This window comes from Bufo bufo, chromosome 11 (assembly GCF_905171765.1).
Source record: "Bufo bufo chromosome 11, aBufBuf1.1, whole genome shotgun sequence".
NCBI lineage: Eukaryota > Metazoa > Chordata > Amphibia > Anura > Bufonidae > Bufo > Bufo bufo.
Window position 1 is genome coordinate 80,876,576 of NC_053399.1, and position 17,613 is coordinate 80,894,188.

At 43.1% G+C, this 17,613-nt stretch overlaps 1 protein-coding gene across 4 annotated transcripts in view; it reads right to left on the reverse strand.

The window, feature by feature from the left end:
• MTA1 (metastasis associated 1) overlaps positions 1 to 17,613 on the reverse strand; it is a 114,886-nt gene that overhangs the window by 35,027 nt on the left and 62,246 nt on the right. For all 4 annotated transcript variants that reach the window (XM_040412835.1, XM_040412834.1, XM_040412838.1 and 1 more), the window contains exon 17: positions 7,511 to 7,546. In XM_040412835.1, coding sequence (XP_040268769.1) covers positions 7,511 to 7,546 — 36 coding nt within the window. The remainder of the gene's footprint in view (positions 1 to 7,510; positions 7,547 to 17,613) is intronic.

Below are 17,613 nucleotides of genomic sequence, written 5' to 3' on the forward strand. Positions count from 1 at the left end.
AACATCTACATCAAAGGAGACATCACTGGATGGAAGAGGTATGTGGACCTGTATTAGGCTACTTTCACATCTGCGTTAGTGATTATGGCGGGCTCTTCCAGCAGAGAACAGCCTGCCGGAATTCACTGGATCCAGCACTGCAGACAGAATGCCCGCCGCCCCATTGACTATAATGGGGTACGGCAGAGATCCGGCCACAATCTGGCAAAAATGCAGAGAATCAGCGGGACACAAACCGCTGCATGCTGCGGTTTGTGTCCAGCCGATTCCTTGCATTTTCAGCCGGATCAGGTGGCTGGAGCGTAGTGCCGCGGGTGTGAAAGTAGCCTTACCTTGTATGTTTTGTATTGCTATAAGTAATGTTAGGACCAAATAGGTTAGGTTGCGAATTTGGCTTGGGGGGGCCAAGACACATTCTTTGAACAGGGGCCCTCTGCTGTCTGTGTCCGCCCCTGGCCAGTGTCATAGGTACAAATCTGCTGACACGCACAAGGACTCTTTGGACTGATGAACACAAGCTTGAATTCTTTGCTGTGAACTCCAAGCATCATGTCTGCAGTAAACCAGGCACCACACAACACAGGTCCAATAACATCCCTGAAGAACGGAGCAACGCGCTGTGCAGATGTTCTCCAGCTGTAGGAACTGGAAAACTATTTAGGATCAAGGTTAAGATGAAAATGTAAAAGTACCTTAAGATCCTGGCTATTAAAAACAGATAAACTGTCAGTTTTTCACTGACATTTTGCATCGGTGTGCATCCAGTTTTCAGTTTTTAATGGTCATTCATGGGTTGTTGTTTTTTAACCCCAACCTCTGCAGTACCCTCAAGATATCCAATGTCCCCCATAGTGCCCCCTGGACAACCAATGACCCCCAATCCCCATAGCTTCAGTATATACAGTACAGACCAAATGTTTGGACACACATTCTCATTCAAAGAGTTTTCTTTATTTTTATGACTATGAAGGCATCAAAATTATGAATTAACACATGTGGAATTATATACATAACAAACAAGTGTGAAACAACTGAAAATATGTCATATTCTAGGTTCTTCAAAGTAGCCGCCTTTTGCTTTGATTACTGCTTTGCACACTCTTGGCATTCTCTTGATTAGCTTCAAGAGGTAGTCCCCTGAAATGGTTTTCACTTCACAGGTGTGCCCTGTCAGGTTTAATAAGTGGGATTTCTTGCCTTATAAATGGGGTTGGGACCATCAGTTGCGTTGAGGAGAAGTCCGGTGGATACACAGCTGATAGTCCTACTGAATAGACTGTTAGAATTTGTAATATGGCAAGAAAAAAGCAGCTAAGTAAATAAAAACGAGTGGCCATCATTACTTTAAGAAATGAAGGTCAGTCAGTCAGCCGAAAAATTGGGAAAACTTTGAAAGTAAGGGCTATTTGACCATGAAGGAGAGTGATGGGGTGCTGCGCCAGATGACCTGGCCTCCACAGTCACCGGACCTGAACCCAACTGAGATGGTTTGGGTTGAGCTGGACCGCAGAGTAAAGGCAAAAGGGCCAATAAGTGCTAAGCATCTCTGGGAACTCCTTCAAGACTGTTGGAAGACCATTTCAGGGGACTACCTCTTGAACTCATCAAGAGAATGCCAAGAGTGTGCAAAGCAGTAATCAAAGCAAAGGGTGGCTACTTTGAAGAACCTAGAATATGACATATTTTCAGTTGTTTCACACTTGTTGTTATGTATATAATTCCACATGTGTTAATTCATAATTTTGATGCCTTCATAGTCATGAAAATAAAGAAAACTCTTTGAATGAGAAGGTGTGTCCAAACTTTTGGTCTGTACTGTATATAAGTGCCCCCCCCATATATGTAATGCCCCCACCCCCACCAGTGCCAACTGGCCCTAAAAAAAAAAAAAGGATCAGACTGTCCCAGTGTCAGGTCCTGCTGCCTCCAGTAAGCAAGGAAGTGGATGAGGATAATTTTTTTACTGTCATGTGAATGCAGCCTAACACTCTGCAGCTCAGACAGGGTACACCATTCAAAAGGACAAGGATCCTAAACGCCGCCAACCAGGGGTGGACACTGACAGCAACTGTGCGAGAAGTGTTCCTGGGCCCTCATGCTTTCCATGGGAAAGTTAGACAAAGGAAAATGTATACATACATGCTGTGCATACATAGAAACATATTCTACAGAAGTCAATCACACGTGTGATGCATGCCACATATGCACTAATATTTCACAGGACTCATGCCGTGCACACACACACACACACCACTCACACCCAGAACTCGCTTTTTTTAAGACAATCACCTTAAATTAGATAATGTACCTAGCTAATGCCCCTGAGCCCCTATCCTCACTACGCACAAGCAGTATCTAGCTAAAATATACACAAATTCATTCAGCACTTCTGGTTGCAGAGAGAGATCCCATAGACCTCAGCTCCTTGCTCGCTCCTTCCTGAAGAGGGCTGCAGTCACAATGGGTCACCAGCTCTAGTCCTCCCATGGTGCTTCAGCCACAATCATTGTATCCCCTCCGAGGAGAGATAATTATTACTGCCTTCACACTGCCAGCCTATCTAGTCTGACAGGATATGAAGAGATTACACCAAGGAATGGGAGATTTATAACATCATACCCAAGAACCCTTTAGGCTTTAATATAGTACCACCGTAAGGCTGAAAAAGACATATGACCATCCAGTTCAGCCCATCAACCAGAGGAAGCAAATTTTCCTCATCTTAGGGGGGGGGATCCTTCTCTATTCCAAATCTGAATACCTCTCTGGATTAGCGACCCTTCTCCAGAAATCTAATAACTATAACTGTAATATTATTACACTCCAGAAACACATCCAGGCCCCTCTTGAATTCCTTTATTGTACTCACCATCACCACCTCCTCAGGCAGAGAGCTCCATAGTCTCACTGCTCTTACCGTAAAGAATCCTCTTCTAGGTTTGTGTACAAACCTTCTTTCCTCCAGACCAGGGATGCCCAACCTGTGGCCCACCATTTGTTGCAAAACTACAATTCCCAGCATGCCCTTATAGCTGTAGGCTGTCCAGGCATACTGGGAATTGTAGTTTTGCCCAACTTGCGGCCCTCCAGCTGTTGCATCGCTGCTCTAGACAGAGAGGATGTCCCCTGGTCACAGTCCTGGGGATAAATAGATGATGGGATAGATCTCTGTACTGACCCCTGATATATTTATACATAGTAATTAGATCTCCCCTCAGTCGTCTTTTTTCTATACTAAATAACCCTAATTTTGATTTTTCAGGGTCCTGTAATCACTGCAAAATGTGCCTCAACAAAGTAAAGGGTCTGAATACTCACATAAAGGTCATATTTAAAGCAGCCCTCCAGAGTGCGACTATATGTTAAAAAAAAAAGAAGTGTAACGTACAGTACACATACCTAGTGACCTTTTTTGCAGATTTTGCAGATCAAAAGGTCCTGCCTTATGATCGATACTATCGTTGTCTGCAAAATGGACAAGATCTGGACATGTTCTATTTATTTTTATTTTTTTCGGATGAATGAAATAAAAGGGTCCGCATCCAATCCGCAAAATTGCCGATCAGATGCAGAGAGAAAAAAAAAAAAAAAAAAAAAAAAAAAAAGGTTGTGTGAATGGGCCCTTAATCTGCTGCGGGTTGGCGTATCGCAGATGAACCGTATGTACACACAGGCCTTTGCCAGTATGCAGTCTGTGTGCAGACTGATGACAAACAAAAAAAGGAACATTATTCATTTTAGAATAAGGCTGGGACAACAAAACGCAGAAAAAAGTGAAAGGTGTAAGTACTTTCTGAATGTGCAGTAGTATTTCAATAGTTTATATGCACTATGTGTGACTGTTTCAATAAAACACCATTAGAGAAGTTGTGAAATATCTTAAAACCTGACAAAGGCATTTAACATTTACACACGCTACTCACAAAAAGTTTGGGATATTTGGCTTGTGGGTGATATTTCGGGATGAACCTAAAATGTACTCTAACCTTCACAGATTAACTTAATGTGACCTTCTCTAAACGTTCAGCGTTTTCAGGACTTTTTACACAACTTGCTGTTCTCTAACAAGGAGCTTAACTGCAAAATTCATAACAGGTGTTTGATCCATGAATCACGCAATAAATGTCCTGGTTCAATTAGAATGCTGTTCACATTTTATCATCATGGGACCAAGATGACACCTAACAATTCATCAGCAGTACTTCGCCATTGGATTCAAGCAGGATGTTCTCAGATGGAAGTGGCCACTTCAAGCAGGTTGTATCAGAGATACTGGAAGATTCACAGATAGACATACAAGTGGACGTCCTGTGGCCACATTCCACACTGTTGACGGCTTCAGTGTGAACAATGCCCTGCGGAACCGGATGATAAATGCCACACAACTCCAGGCACATTTAAGGGAGGTGAGAGGCACCCAAGTGTCACCTCAGACCATTCAAAAACAGTTTACATCAGCGTGGTCTGCATGCTAGATGACCTGCAAGGGTACCTGACCACACCGCCAGACACAGGCGTCATCACCAGGGAGCATCTACACTAGACGAGGGACCAGTGGGCCCCAGTGTGGTTCACTGATTAAAGTCAATTCACGCTGAGCAGAAATGATGGCTGCCAATGATGTTGGAGACATCAAGGAGAGCGCTGACTGTTGTCACCAGACAAGCCTTTGGTGGTGGTGGTATCATAGTGTGGGCAGGTGTGTCTAGTCAATACAGAACTGCCCTACACTGTGTGAATGGTACAGTGACAAGCCCATACTACTTGAATAACATCATTAATCCAGTCATTGTGCCTCTGCATGAACAACACAGGCCTAATGTCATCTTCATGGACGACAATGTGGCAGATCCTCGAGGTGCTGGAGACTGGGGGACCTCAAATGGAGTGGCCTGCACTTTCTCCAGACCTGAATACCATTGAAAACCTATAGGATCAGCTGAGTCGTGACGTAGAGGCTCGTAACTCTGTACCCCAGAACCTCAATGACCTGAGAGCCGTCCTTTAACAAGAGTGGGGTGCCATGCCTGAACAGCAGGAGGCCACGTGACAAGTTACTGAGACACTGATATTTTTGTGGGGGTCTACCCACCACTGGTGTTGGCTTCTGAGATGAGGAAATCACCATTGCTGCTTCTACTTAAATACCCTACTTTCATTATATAATATTACTGGAGCAGGAATTTTATGTTTTCCATCAATTTCACCTGAAAGCCAAATATCCCAAACTTTTTGCTAGTGTATTATCATAGTTCTTTAGATTTTATTTATAATTAAAAAAAAAAAAAAAAAAAGGCTTTCTATTTTTATAATATGGTTAAGAACATAATTAATGATTATAACATTACGGTCGAGAAGATTAGCGCTGCTCACAGGCTACACAATAGCAGTTCACATTTTAGATCAGTTATTTAAATCATGATTTTCTGAATTAAATATTATTCCATAAAATTTTTGCATGCGGTTAAAAAGATTCTAAACATAAAACCCGTCACCCTCCTCCAATAAACCAGTTCACGGTGGTACGCGCTCCTGGAGCGACATCATAACATTATATTACAATGTGCCTGAGGAAGGATGACTAACCAATCAGAGAGGTCACCGTGGTACAGAAAATGCTGTTGTGTCGATATTACATGTTTCTTCTTGGAATTATTGTTAAAGGGGTCGTCCAATATTTTATTTTTGATGTCCTCAGGATAGGTCATCATTATCTTATCGGTAAGGGTCCAACTCCCCCCCATCAGAGGACCACAGAGCTCTGAAGCCTCTTCCCAGGCCAAGTGATGCTGTGTTCATCTGTCACACAGCCTAGACGCATCTTAGTCATCTGCAATACCAAACAAAGCCACTATCCAATTGTCGGCACTGTGCTTGGTAAGCTGCAAGGAAGCCATGGCGGCCATCTTCAAACAGCTGATCTACAGGGGTGCTAGGATGAGAACCCCACCAATCACATACTAATGACCTATCCTGAGGATAGGTCATCAGTATTAAACATTCAGATAACCCCCTTTAAGGTGACCATACACCTTTAGTAGCTGTTGGCCAAACACCCGTGGAGCTATTTCTAGTGAAGAATTATTTCCCTTGAGAACAAAGGATCGAGCACGTCAACATGCCTGATCTTTTTTTTTTCCACTAAGAAACCTGCCAAAACGAACAGAGGCTGAACATGAAATACGCTTTAGATGCAGAGGGGTAAGACCGATGTTAGGTTCGTGTCTAACCCCTTTACAACGGGACCTTTGACACTGGGCATACAGAAAGTGCCCCCAAAGATCACCTTCAATGGGACAAGCTCTGTCCACTCACTCAGAATAAGCTGGTACCATGTGAGGGGTTGTCCCATTACAACAAGTAATCTCACGGCCACAGGATATGGGATAAGTGTCTAACTGGCAGGGGTCCGACTGCGGGGAGCCCTGCCAATGACAAGAACAGAGGGGCCCATGTCCCCCTGTTTAGGTGGAGCGGCAGACATGTTCATTGCTATTCACTCTACGGTATTACTAAAGATCACCATACAGGTCTAGAAAGCCATTATCTGGTGCTGAGGTACCAACGTATCAAGGAAAGCAGCATCTTTGATTGGCTGGGGCATAAAGAATATTTATAGTATGCACGTTTTCATCATGGTGTCCTAATATTCAAAGTTCTCACATTTTTATTTTTAGAAAACACCTTTTGTTCTCCCTTTCCCCCCCCCCCGAAAAAGATCATAAGCTAACAATGTACACAAACAGCATTAATAGTGTTATACAGCGACTGTTAGTAGAGAAATGGCTGGAAAACCATGAAAAACATTCCTTTATGGACCTAGCAGCAGGATGACAGCACAACGCTAAAGCTGGTCATAGGGAATATAGGTTACATTCTGGACAATAGTAAGTGTGTGGCACTAAAAAGATTCAGTTCTGACCAATGAAAATATACTACTTTTCTGGGGCTGTAATATAGGATAGGTCAATATCAGATCAGTGGTGATCCGATTGATGGCGAGGAGTCTCACTGGAACATGAACAGCTCCAGACATCCTGCAGTGGTTGTTAATGGTACTGCAGGTTTTCCAGGTCACTGCACAGTATATGTGCGCCTTTCAGTGCCTGTTCCAGATCAATGCAGCTCCTTCAATCAGCTTATTGGCAGGTGCTGGGAAGCTGGACCTCCACCGACCCGATACAGATGACCTATCCTAAGGAATTCCTGGAAAACCCCTTTAATATTTCCCATATAATATACACGATTTTATGGGCAAATTGTTCAGGTTATAGGAAATAATTGATTGTGTATGCCTTTTTAAAAAAAATCGATAAAAATAAAAAAACTAATCCCTATATTCTCAACATGCAAGGTAAAGAACCATCTATGGCCAGCTTTAGTCATGATGAAACTAATATGAGACAATATGCATATATGTGATCTCATTACATAGAGGATGAAACGCTGGAAGCCAAGCAACACAAAGCCTAGTGAGTGAGTCCACAGACAGGCATATTGAAATCCTTACCCCTGCTAGGCATCAGCAGGCGCTTCTTCATGTTGCCTGTCCAAGAAAAGGTAAATGGAAGAGAGAGGGGAAAAAAACAAGAAAACGGTACATGAAAAATAAACAGTAACCAACGTTCATTTAGGTCAGTACATAGGAAAGCAAACATGAAGAATACAAAACTAAACTATGCTTTAAAATAATACTATACATTAAAGTTTAAATAAACATTGAAACTTCGAATGAGACGATCATCCAAAATTGCACTGAAAACTTTTTTGTTTTTTTTTGGGGGTGTCTTCTTAAAGAAAATGGACTATAGACATAGGACATAGAAGATATGGTGGAATGGAAAGTCTGGGCTGGATAACAATGTGGTCTTCTCAAAGAGGTTTCCATGGTTAGGGTTATTATTCCTATGTAGGGCTACCTGCTCGAGTTCCCTCTTCTAAGCAGACAAAGAGCAGAGATATAAATGTATAAATTTCAAGTTTTACTGAATACTTTCCCATAAAACTATAAATATATAATTTCTGCTCAGCTCCTCCTGCTCTATAACTGCTGCCTGCCGATCAGACATCATGTTCAACTTGACAGATTCCCTTTAATACATAAACATCCAAATAATCGGTTCTTTAGATTTTTTTTTTATTTTTACACTTTAATCGGATACTCATGTGTTAAAGAGGACCCATCACCATGAAATTGAATCTGCAGGCAGCATGTATAGAGCAGGAGGAGCTGAGCAGATTGTTATATAGATTTATGGGAAAAGAACAGCTCTCAGTACATGGGGAGATGTTATCAGTGATTGATATCTCTCTCTGTATACACAATGCTATCAGTCACTGATAACACCTCCCCTGTGTACTGAGAGCTACACAGGGGTGGCCTTGAAGGGGTCACATCATATCAGACTTTGATGGCATATTACCAGGATATAGTTAGAGGTGGAACCTGCACCTATCTCTACAATGGGCCCCTGAAAATAATGGAGAACTGCACATGTGTCGGGTGCCCTCTATTTCTACAGGACTGCCAGAAACAGCAAAAGCCAGTGCTCTGCAAGTTATAAACTTTTACTGAATCTTCCCCGCCAAAACTATATATCAGTCTGATCAGCTCCTTCTCTGCTCTATAACAAGCTGCCTGCAGATCGCACTGCATATTGTGGTGACAAGTCCTCTTTATAGGGAATCTGTCACCTCTGACGAGCCCTATAAAGTACAGTATTACCTGTGTACAACATCTGCCACTGACTCCACATCAGTCATTTGTAGGTTGATAATCACCCCCATTCCCACGGTGTGTGTCAACAAACCGGCTATGGAGAGCATAACTTCACCTGGAGCCCTCTCCATCCATCACGTGCGCAGGCACAGGAGCCCTCTCCATCCATCACGTGCACAGCCACAGGAGCCCTCCCCATCCATCACGTGCGCAGCCACAGGAGCCCTCTCCATCCATCACGTGCGCAGCCACAGGAGCCCTCTCCATCCATCACGTGCGCAGCCACAGGAGCCCTCTCCATCCATCACGTGCGCAGCCACAGGAGCCCTCTCCATCCATCACGTGCGCAGCCACAGGAGCCCTCTCCATCCATCACGTGCGCAGCCACAGGAGCCCTCTCCATCCATCACGTGCGCAGCCACAGGAGCCCTCCCCATCCATCACGTGCGCAGGCACAGGAGCCCTCCCCATCCATCACGTGCGCAGGCACAGGAGCCCTCTCCATCCATCACGTGCGCAGGCACAGGAGCCCTCTCCATCCATCACGTGCGCAGGCACAGGAGCCCTCTCCATCCATCACGTGCGCAGGCACAGGAGCCCTCCCCATCCATCACGTGCGCAGCCACAGGAGCCCTCCCCATCCATCACGTGCGCAGCCACAGGAGCCCTCCCCATCCATCACGTGCGCAGCCACAGGAGCCCTCTCCATCCATCACGTGCGCAGCCACAGGAGCCCTCTCCATCCATCACGTGCGCAGCCACAGGAGCCCTCTCCATCCATCACGTGCGCAGCCACAGGAGCCCTCTCCATCCATCACGTGCGCAGCCACAGGAGCCCTCTCCATCCATCACGTGCGCAGGCACTGGAGCCCTCTCCATCCATCACGTGCGCAGCCACAGGAGCCCTCCCCATCACGTGCGCAGCCACAGGAGCCCTCCCCATCACGTGCGCAGCCACAGGAGCCCTCCCCATCACGTGCGCAGCCACAGGAGCCCTCTCAATACATTCCATGACTGGTTTGCACTGTGGGGTAACGAGGGGGCATATCAACATACAAATTACTGATCTGGAGTCAGCGGCAGCTAATACTTCATAGAGCTTGTCCGTGGTAACAGATTCTTTTTAATGAACCAAGCTGTAAGGGGTCATTACATTATTGATGGGAAAATGAGGACACTACCACGTACTCAAAGAGACATATAATGAAAACAAAGGCAGAGTCACACTTCCAGTTTGTGGTGCAGGCGGTTCGTAATAGAGGAAGTTTTTTTTTTTTCTTTAGCCAAAACCGGGTCTGGATCCAGTAGATCCAGATCAATAAACAAGAAATAGGATTTAAGCCGCATGCACATGACACTGCTAAGTCCAGAAAACATGGCTCATGTGTCAGACACATCTCCTGGACCTCACACATACAGTACAGTAGACCCGTGGGGAGATAGGAACTCACTGCATAATAAATCACTATGATACAATAAGGTTCAGGTCAGTCCAGAGAATACAGGTGACACGCGGGCCATGTTTCCCGGACTGCACATGGTTGTGTCCATGCGGCCTCTGAATTTTTAATCCCTTAAATGCAAAATCACATTGAGGGAATGTATAGAGTGAGCTCACAGCCGGCACCTGGCCATAAGGCCTGAGTTGGAGATGTTGCAGATCCCAGTCACTTAACCCCTCAAATGCTACTGTCAATAGAGTCCGTGGCATCTGTGGGGTTAGGCAGAGGGAGAGAGATAACTTCTGATTGGAGCCCCCGTGGCGAGATCACATGGCTGTGCTTAATTACCATGACAGCCTGCGACCTTCTAAAGGTTCCCAGTTCACTGCCTGTAAAGTTATGTGCAAGGAGCTTCTCAGAATCCCATAGCCTGCAATAGTATTCTATTGCAGTCTATGGTACAAATAATCAGAAGATTACACGTTCAAGTCCCCTAAGGTGACTAAATATGAAAGTGTAACTAGTAAAAAAAAAAAATAAAACTTTACATAAAAGTAAACAAACAATAAGAAATAAACATAAGATGTATTGTCACGTACCAAAATGCCCAAACTATTAAAACATAAAAATATTTTTCCTGCGCAGTGAACGCTGTAAATAAGGGAAGAAGGGGGGGGGGGGGGGGAATCCACCTTGTACGCCCCCCAAAAAATTTAATAAGTGATCAAAAAGTTGTACATCAAAATGGCAGCAACAAAAAACTACAGTACTCTGCAAAAAATAAGCCCTCATACAGCTCTGTATATGGAAATATAAAAAAGTTATAAGTGTCAGAAAATGGTGATGCAAAGAATGTTTTTTACAGTGGTAAAACAAATTAAAAAACTATACAAATTTAGTATCGTCGTTATTGTATTGACCCACAGAATAAAGATATGTCATTTTTGGGCCACAGTGAAAGCTGTAATATCAAAAACCCAAAACACCCGTTTTCCAATACAAGATATGGTAAATTAAATGCTGCCATTAAAAAATACAATTTGTCCCACAAAAAATAAGCCATTATAGGTCTATGCGAACTGAAAATTAAGAAGGTTATGAGGGACATTTATTAACAGATATACGTCACAATAGTGGCATATTAAAGTCGCAGATTGTGTCGCCAGCCTTTTCCCTGCCCACGCCACTCGATTTATAGAGTGGAAAAATGGCTTAAATCTATGCAAGCAAGAAAGCTGGTGCAGATTTAAGTCTGTCGCATGGCCTGCTGGAGGAAGTGCCAAACTTATGTAGAGGCCTGCATAGAGGGACTTAAGACCAGCATGGAAAATGACGGTCTTAATGTCCCCCTACATTTTTTTGGAGAGTGTTGAGGAAAAAACAAAAATGGGCCCGATCCTTATGGGGTTAAAGATGAGGAGTATTGGCTTCTGCCTCATGATGGCATTTGCCTGCTTTTGTGATGGACCCGAGACTTTCTCAGCTTACGTTATTTTCAGCATATTAACCAGTTCAAGGCTGGGCAATTTATGTCATAGCAACCAATGACGCAATGTGCTCCTGCACTCAGAAGGACGGCAGGCCGGACCGTGAAAATCCACGTATGTGTGAATGCGGCCTTATTTTAGCACGTGCATCTTTAAAAGGTCATAACTTTAAAGTAAATCATTTCTGCAGCTTTTTTCGGTGATATTCGTGGCTTTTTTTTAATTTTTTTTTATCATTCTTATCCTAGTAAATTTTTAAACCCATGATGAGCTGTAGTTTTTGTTGGTACCATTTGGGTTATATAAAACTTTTTGATCATTTTGGATACATTTTTTCTCAGGGAGCGAGATGACAAAAAAACAAAAAACAATTTGCGTGTCTTGAGTTCACAGAACATGCTAGTAATGGTAAATTAGGCTAGGAGTAAAGTACGGGCTTAAAGATCTAAGCACTATCCTGCTTTCTATTTTAGAAATTCCTAGACCTTCATCCACCTCTACATACAAACAATGATCTTGGGGCTAAATTTAGTGTTAGGGACCCTGTGAGGCTACTTTCCTGCAACTTCTTTAAACAACTTGCTTTCTTTCGTTGCAAATAAAGGTAAAGGGTTTGTCCAGTTTCATGAAATTGATGACCTACCCCCAGGATGGGTCAATAATTTTAGATGGATTGAGGTCGGACTCTTGTCACCCCATCCCCCCGGCAATCAGCTGTTTGAAGGTGCTGGGGCATATTCCGAGTGCTGCGTCCTCTTCAATGTACACCTGCACACAGTCTGCACTGTAGTGGGGGGTGCAGTGTAATAACCCTTTAATGACCCCACACCACCACAATGCTGACGGTGTGCAGATAAACACTGAAGAGGATGCAGCGCTCGCAGTCCCTTTAAACATGTGATCAGCAGCAGAGCCCAGAGTCGGACCACCGCTGATCTGAGGATAGGTCATCAATATTAGACCCCTTTAATTCCTGTAGAAAATTGACAATCGACTCCAAAGTCACAAAGCAGTGCTGCCAAAGGAAATGTAATACTTTTATTTTTCAATCAATTTCTCTATTGCAGATACACTATGGGGGTCATTTATTAAGACCAGCGTTTAGGCGTCCTATAAGCCCTTTAGCTGGCGGTGGATCCACTGGAGTGATGAAGAGGCGCCGGCCTCTAAATAACTGCAGCAGAACCACTGCCAGTCTAAATAGCTCCCATTATAAAAAAAAAAACGGAAGGAAACAAAAACAATGGCAGGGCAATTTACAGGGAGAATCTTGTGGTTCAAAGTTATCAACACAGAAAGTTGCAACAACAACGGTGAACGTTCCCTGTGATGCGCGGCTATGTGACGGTGCTGAACGGCTGAAAAGGGTTGAACTTTCTATGTTTATCAATTCTGAACCACACGAGATATTGCAAATCTGATAGCAGCAATCAATTTCTGAGAAAATTCGGGTCTTTTTTGATATGCTACATGACCCCATTCCCATTGGAAAGATTTGCCCTTGATCCAATATGGCGGCCATGTTCCGGACATATACAACAATTATGGAGGGCTCAATAGAGTGGAGCTCAGCCGGCTATAACCATTCTCAATATATTCCACACAATGGCTGGCTCTCAATAGAAATAAAACAATACAATTTAATTTATTAAAACATTTCAATAATTCCTATCAAATATAATATATATATACACACACACACACACACACACACATGAAACTCGAAAAATTAGAATATCGTGCAAAGTTCATTTATTTCAGTAATCCAACTTAAAAGGTAAAACTAACATATGAGAGACTCATTACAGGCAAAGAGAGATATTTCAAGCCTTTATTTGTTATAATTTGGATGATTATGGCTTACAGCTTATGAAACCCCAAAGTCACAATCTCAGGTCCCCTTTGCTCAGGGGGTATGGAGTAATTAGCTGACTAGAGTGTGACACTTTGAGCCTAGAATATTGAACCTTTTCACCATATTCTAATTTTAAGTTGCATTACTGAAATAAATGGACGTTTGCACGATATTCTAATTTTTCGAGTTTCACCTGTACATGTATGTATAGACACACACATCTAAAATCAGATATGTAGTTCATGCAGACAAATAGTCAGTCTTGGTCCCTTTTTATATACCCGATTGCGGAGCTCACGCAAAACAGGACTAAGTTGAGCTCACACAGTGCGGTATAAGTTCTCAATACGCCACTAGATGTATTAATATTCATCACCCTGTCGGTTCCATTAGTATTGAGCTATTCAACATGAGAGTTAGAGTTAGTACAGTATAGTCATACTATCATGTTGAATAGTTCAATACTAATGGAACCGACAGGGTGATGAATATTAATACATCTAGTGGTGAACTACCAATTGACATCGGGTATTAAGAACTTATACCGCACTGTGTGAGCTCAACTTAGTCCTGTTTTGCGTATGTTCCGGAATAGCCTAAAAGATAGGCCCCTCATATCATATTCAGATATATAATTTTCCATTTCTGAAATAAAAGGGTGTCCTGAGACTTTTGACTCACTATATATATATATATATATATATATATATATATATATATTTTTTTTTTTTTTTTTCCAGGCACGATGATTAGCGGTAGTTGTGCCACAATCTGCGACTTCTCCCTGCTCACACCAGGTCAAAAAAAAAAAGGAAAGAAAAAAAGAGTGGGTGTGGCGGCGCGCTATATATATATATAATTTTGCACTGACATTACTGATAGCTCTCCCAGTGCAGTGTGTATGTAGCTATTAGGGATGAGCGAATTTCATGGTTTGAAGTTCATGTGCGGGTTCGTGTTGTGGTATTTACTGAATTGCGTTATGGATTCCGTTACCACGGACCATAGCACAATTCCATGACGGAATGCCTTTAGAGGCAGTCTGTTATTTATTCCGTCCGGTTTCCTTTATGCTGGAGTCCTCTCCTAGTAGCTGCAGCCAATAGTGGCAGAGCACTGCTGACCTCTCTTAACTACGCGGCAGTGGTTTCTATTACTATGAAGGTATGGACTTGTATGGACCTAATAGACCCATGGTACAGGCATTTAAAGAGCACGTGTAACCTCTCCTGACATGTTTCTTTTAGCAACTACTTTCATTTCTTTAGTAATAATTCTGGAGTATCTGCCCTTTAGTATTCCTACTAGAAGTTTCGAATGAATTACTAGCAGTTTGCATTGAAGACAGATGAGTGTTACCAGTTGGTGGCGTCTCCCTGCACAGTGTGATATTATCCAATCAGTGTGCAAATGTCAGACTGTGCAGGGACCCCCCCCCCCCCAACTGGTAACACCCATCTGGACCAACATTGCAGACTGCTAGTAATTCATTCATAACTTCTAGCAGGAATAATAAGGATTGGCACAACACAGAGCCATAAGAACAGATGCTCCAGGATAGCTATACCATGGGGAATGTAACTACCGTAGTTACTAAAACAGACATGTCAGGCGAGGTGACCGGTCCTCTTAAGGGTATGTTCACACAGCAATAAGGAAGGTGCACTACTGTGGATGCAAACAAACAAGTCTGACTAAACCCTCGAACTGGTGTTGAAATTGAGAATTTAGCCAATATATCCTAATATGAAGGACATATCTGAGCCCGAGCACCGCGCCAAGGTATCTCAAGTAGCTCGGGACCTAACGCTAACCTACCTGTGCCGTGTGGGCAATACCAGGAGCGTAAGGTCCGACTCACAGCAAACTCCCAGTTACCTCCAGCATGCAGCCATGCTTGCAATGGGAGGAGGCTGCGAGTCCCACCCAAGACTGGCTGATGAGGCCCAGGCCTCACAGGTGCACCTAAATGTTTAGCCTATATTGGCTAAATTCTCAATTTTAACACCAGTTTGAGGGTTTAGTCAGACTTGTTTGTTAAAAGCCATGGCGAGAAGGGATATATCCACCCATCGAAATAAATGAAAGGCAGGAACAATGCAGCTGCCGATAGGATTTTGGCAGGCCTGTCCACGCCATAATTCTGTGGCAAAACCCACCGTGTGAACAGCCCCTGAAGGTTAAAGTAGGGGGGGGGTCAAATATTTACTTTTTATCCAGGCGGATTAATGTAAAAAAATTCAAATAAATTATATAAATATTCTGACCATCATTTTAGATATTTTTGGGAATATAAGATAAAACCAGCAATTATTCAGTTCTTCATTACACCCTGCATGTTATACACTGGACGCCCGACACAGTACATAATCACGTATTCATATCATGAACAGGTCACACCAACCACTCAAAATCTTTGGAAAAAAAACACATTTTATTTGACCTCTTAAACGGTTTAGAACAGCGATCAACCCAGAAGAGTGAAAAATAACCGCAGAATCAATTCAGAGCCCCAAAGCCCCAGGAGGCCAAAACTGGCCATATTCTTACATGGAAAACCTTTTTTGGATAATATGGACCATGGTATTCAGATGATCAGAAATACTGAGAATTTAGGAACCAAGTAAAGGGAGGTCATGTCAGATACATGATCAACATACGGAAAAAATAATCTTTTCATAACAAATCTACATATAAATAATACAATAATTTAAGGCAGTTTAACGTTTTACACTGTGTTTTGGCAGAGCAAGATGGTTATGTCCGTTCAGGTCAGGTCGTCCATCTTTAATTTTTAGCAAGCCGTTTAGCGACAGGAAAGGGTCACGTATATATAACACAGTCCGAACAAAAGTTTATTGTATAAAAGGCTTAAAAAAATAAATTAAATTCGATTTTTGCGATAGTAAATATGACACTGTAATAACCCTTCAGAAATAGGTTCCACACATTGGAACAGTAAAAACTCCTTCCATAGTGTTCACGGGGTAAAGTCGAGGGGTTTGTTCAATGGAGGTTTCCACTGAATACCTCATGATATCAATCAGACATGTCACAGAAGCCATATTTCGGTGGGGTCAGACAGCTGGTATACACCTGCGCACGGGCTGCAATCAGAGCCATTTCTGGACGGCCCCTATAGGCCACCTGCGCACGATTTTCGGTACCAGGAAAGTGTATGATTAGACAAATCCCATGTACACTTGGCTTTTTGCTTCTGTGAGGAAATTGACCTGCCGTCAGGATTTTGAAATCCGTAGCGTGTCAAGTGTTTGTCAAATTTTTGGCGGAGACGTCACCCTTTTCCAAGGAAGGGTGAAATCTGCTGCAAAATCTCATTAAGGGAACAGCTACACAACGACAATAGGTCGCGCAACAAAAGGGGTACAACTACACTGCAACATGTGTCGCCTGACATTTAGGTCACGCAGCATTTCTTTATAATGACAGTCTATGGTGTCGCACTGCGACATGCTGGGACTTGGAAGGGTTGTTGTGCGACACCATAGACTGTCATAAAAAAATGTTGTGCGACATTACTGCGACAAATGTCGTTGTGTAGCCCTAGCCTAAATCCATAACAAAATCTACAAGACATCCAAAATTTGAAGCGAATTTGGTGAGGAAACGTAAGGAAATTCATGTAGAATTTCTGCGAGACTGTTAGGAATGCTCTAATTTAGAAAAAATGTTTTTACTCAATCCCAGCACTGCAGAGATGAGGTCATTGACTACTCCAGGTAATCGGGCACACCACTGCAGCATAGATGCTACAGCGTTCATGTACCCAACTACCTCGAGGGGCCGCTGAGGCCAGCGAATGGATTTAGGGTGCTTTCACACTAGAGTTATTCTTTTCCGGCGCTGAGCTCCGTCACAGGGGCTCTATACCGGAAAAGAACGGATCAGTTTTATCCCCATGCATTCTGAATGGAGAGTAATCCGTTCAGGATTTATCAGGATGTCTTCAGTTCAGTCTTTTTGACTGATCAGGACGGAGATAATAGCGCAGCATGCTATGGTTTTATCTCCGGCCAAAAATCCGGAACACTTCTCTGAATGCCGGATCCATCCTTCAGGTCTGCGCATGAAAAAAGGTGAAAAAAAATA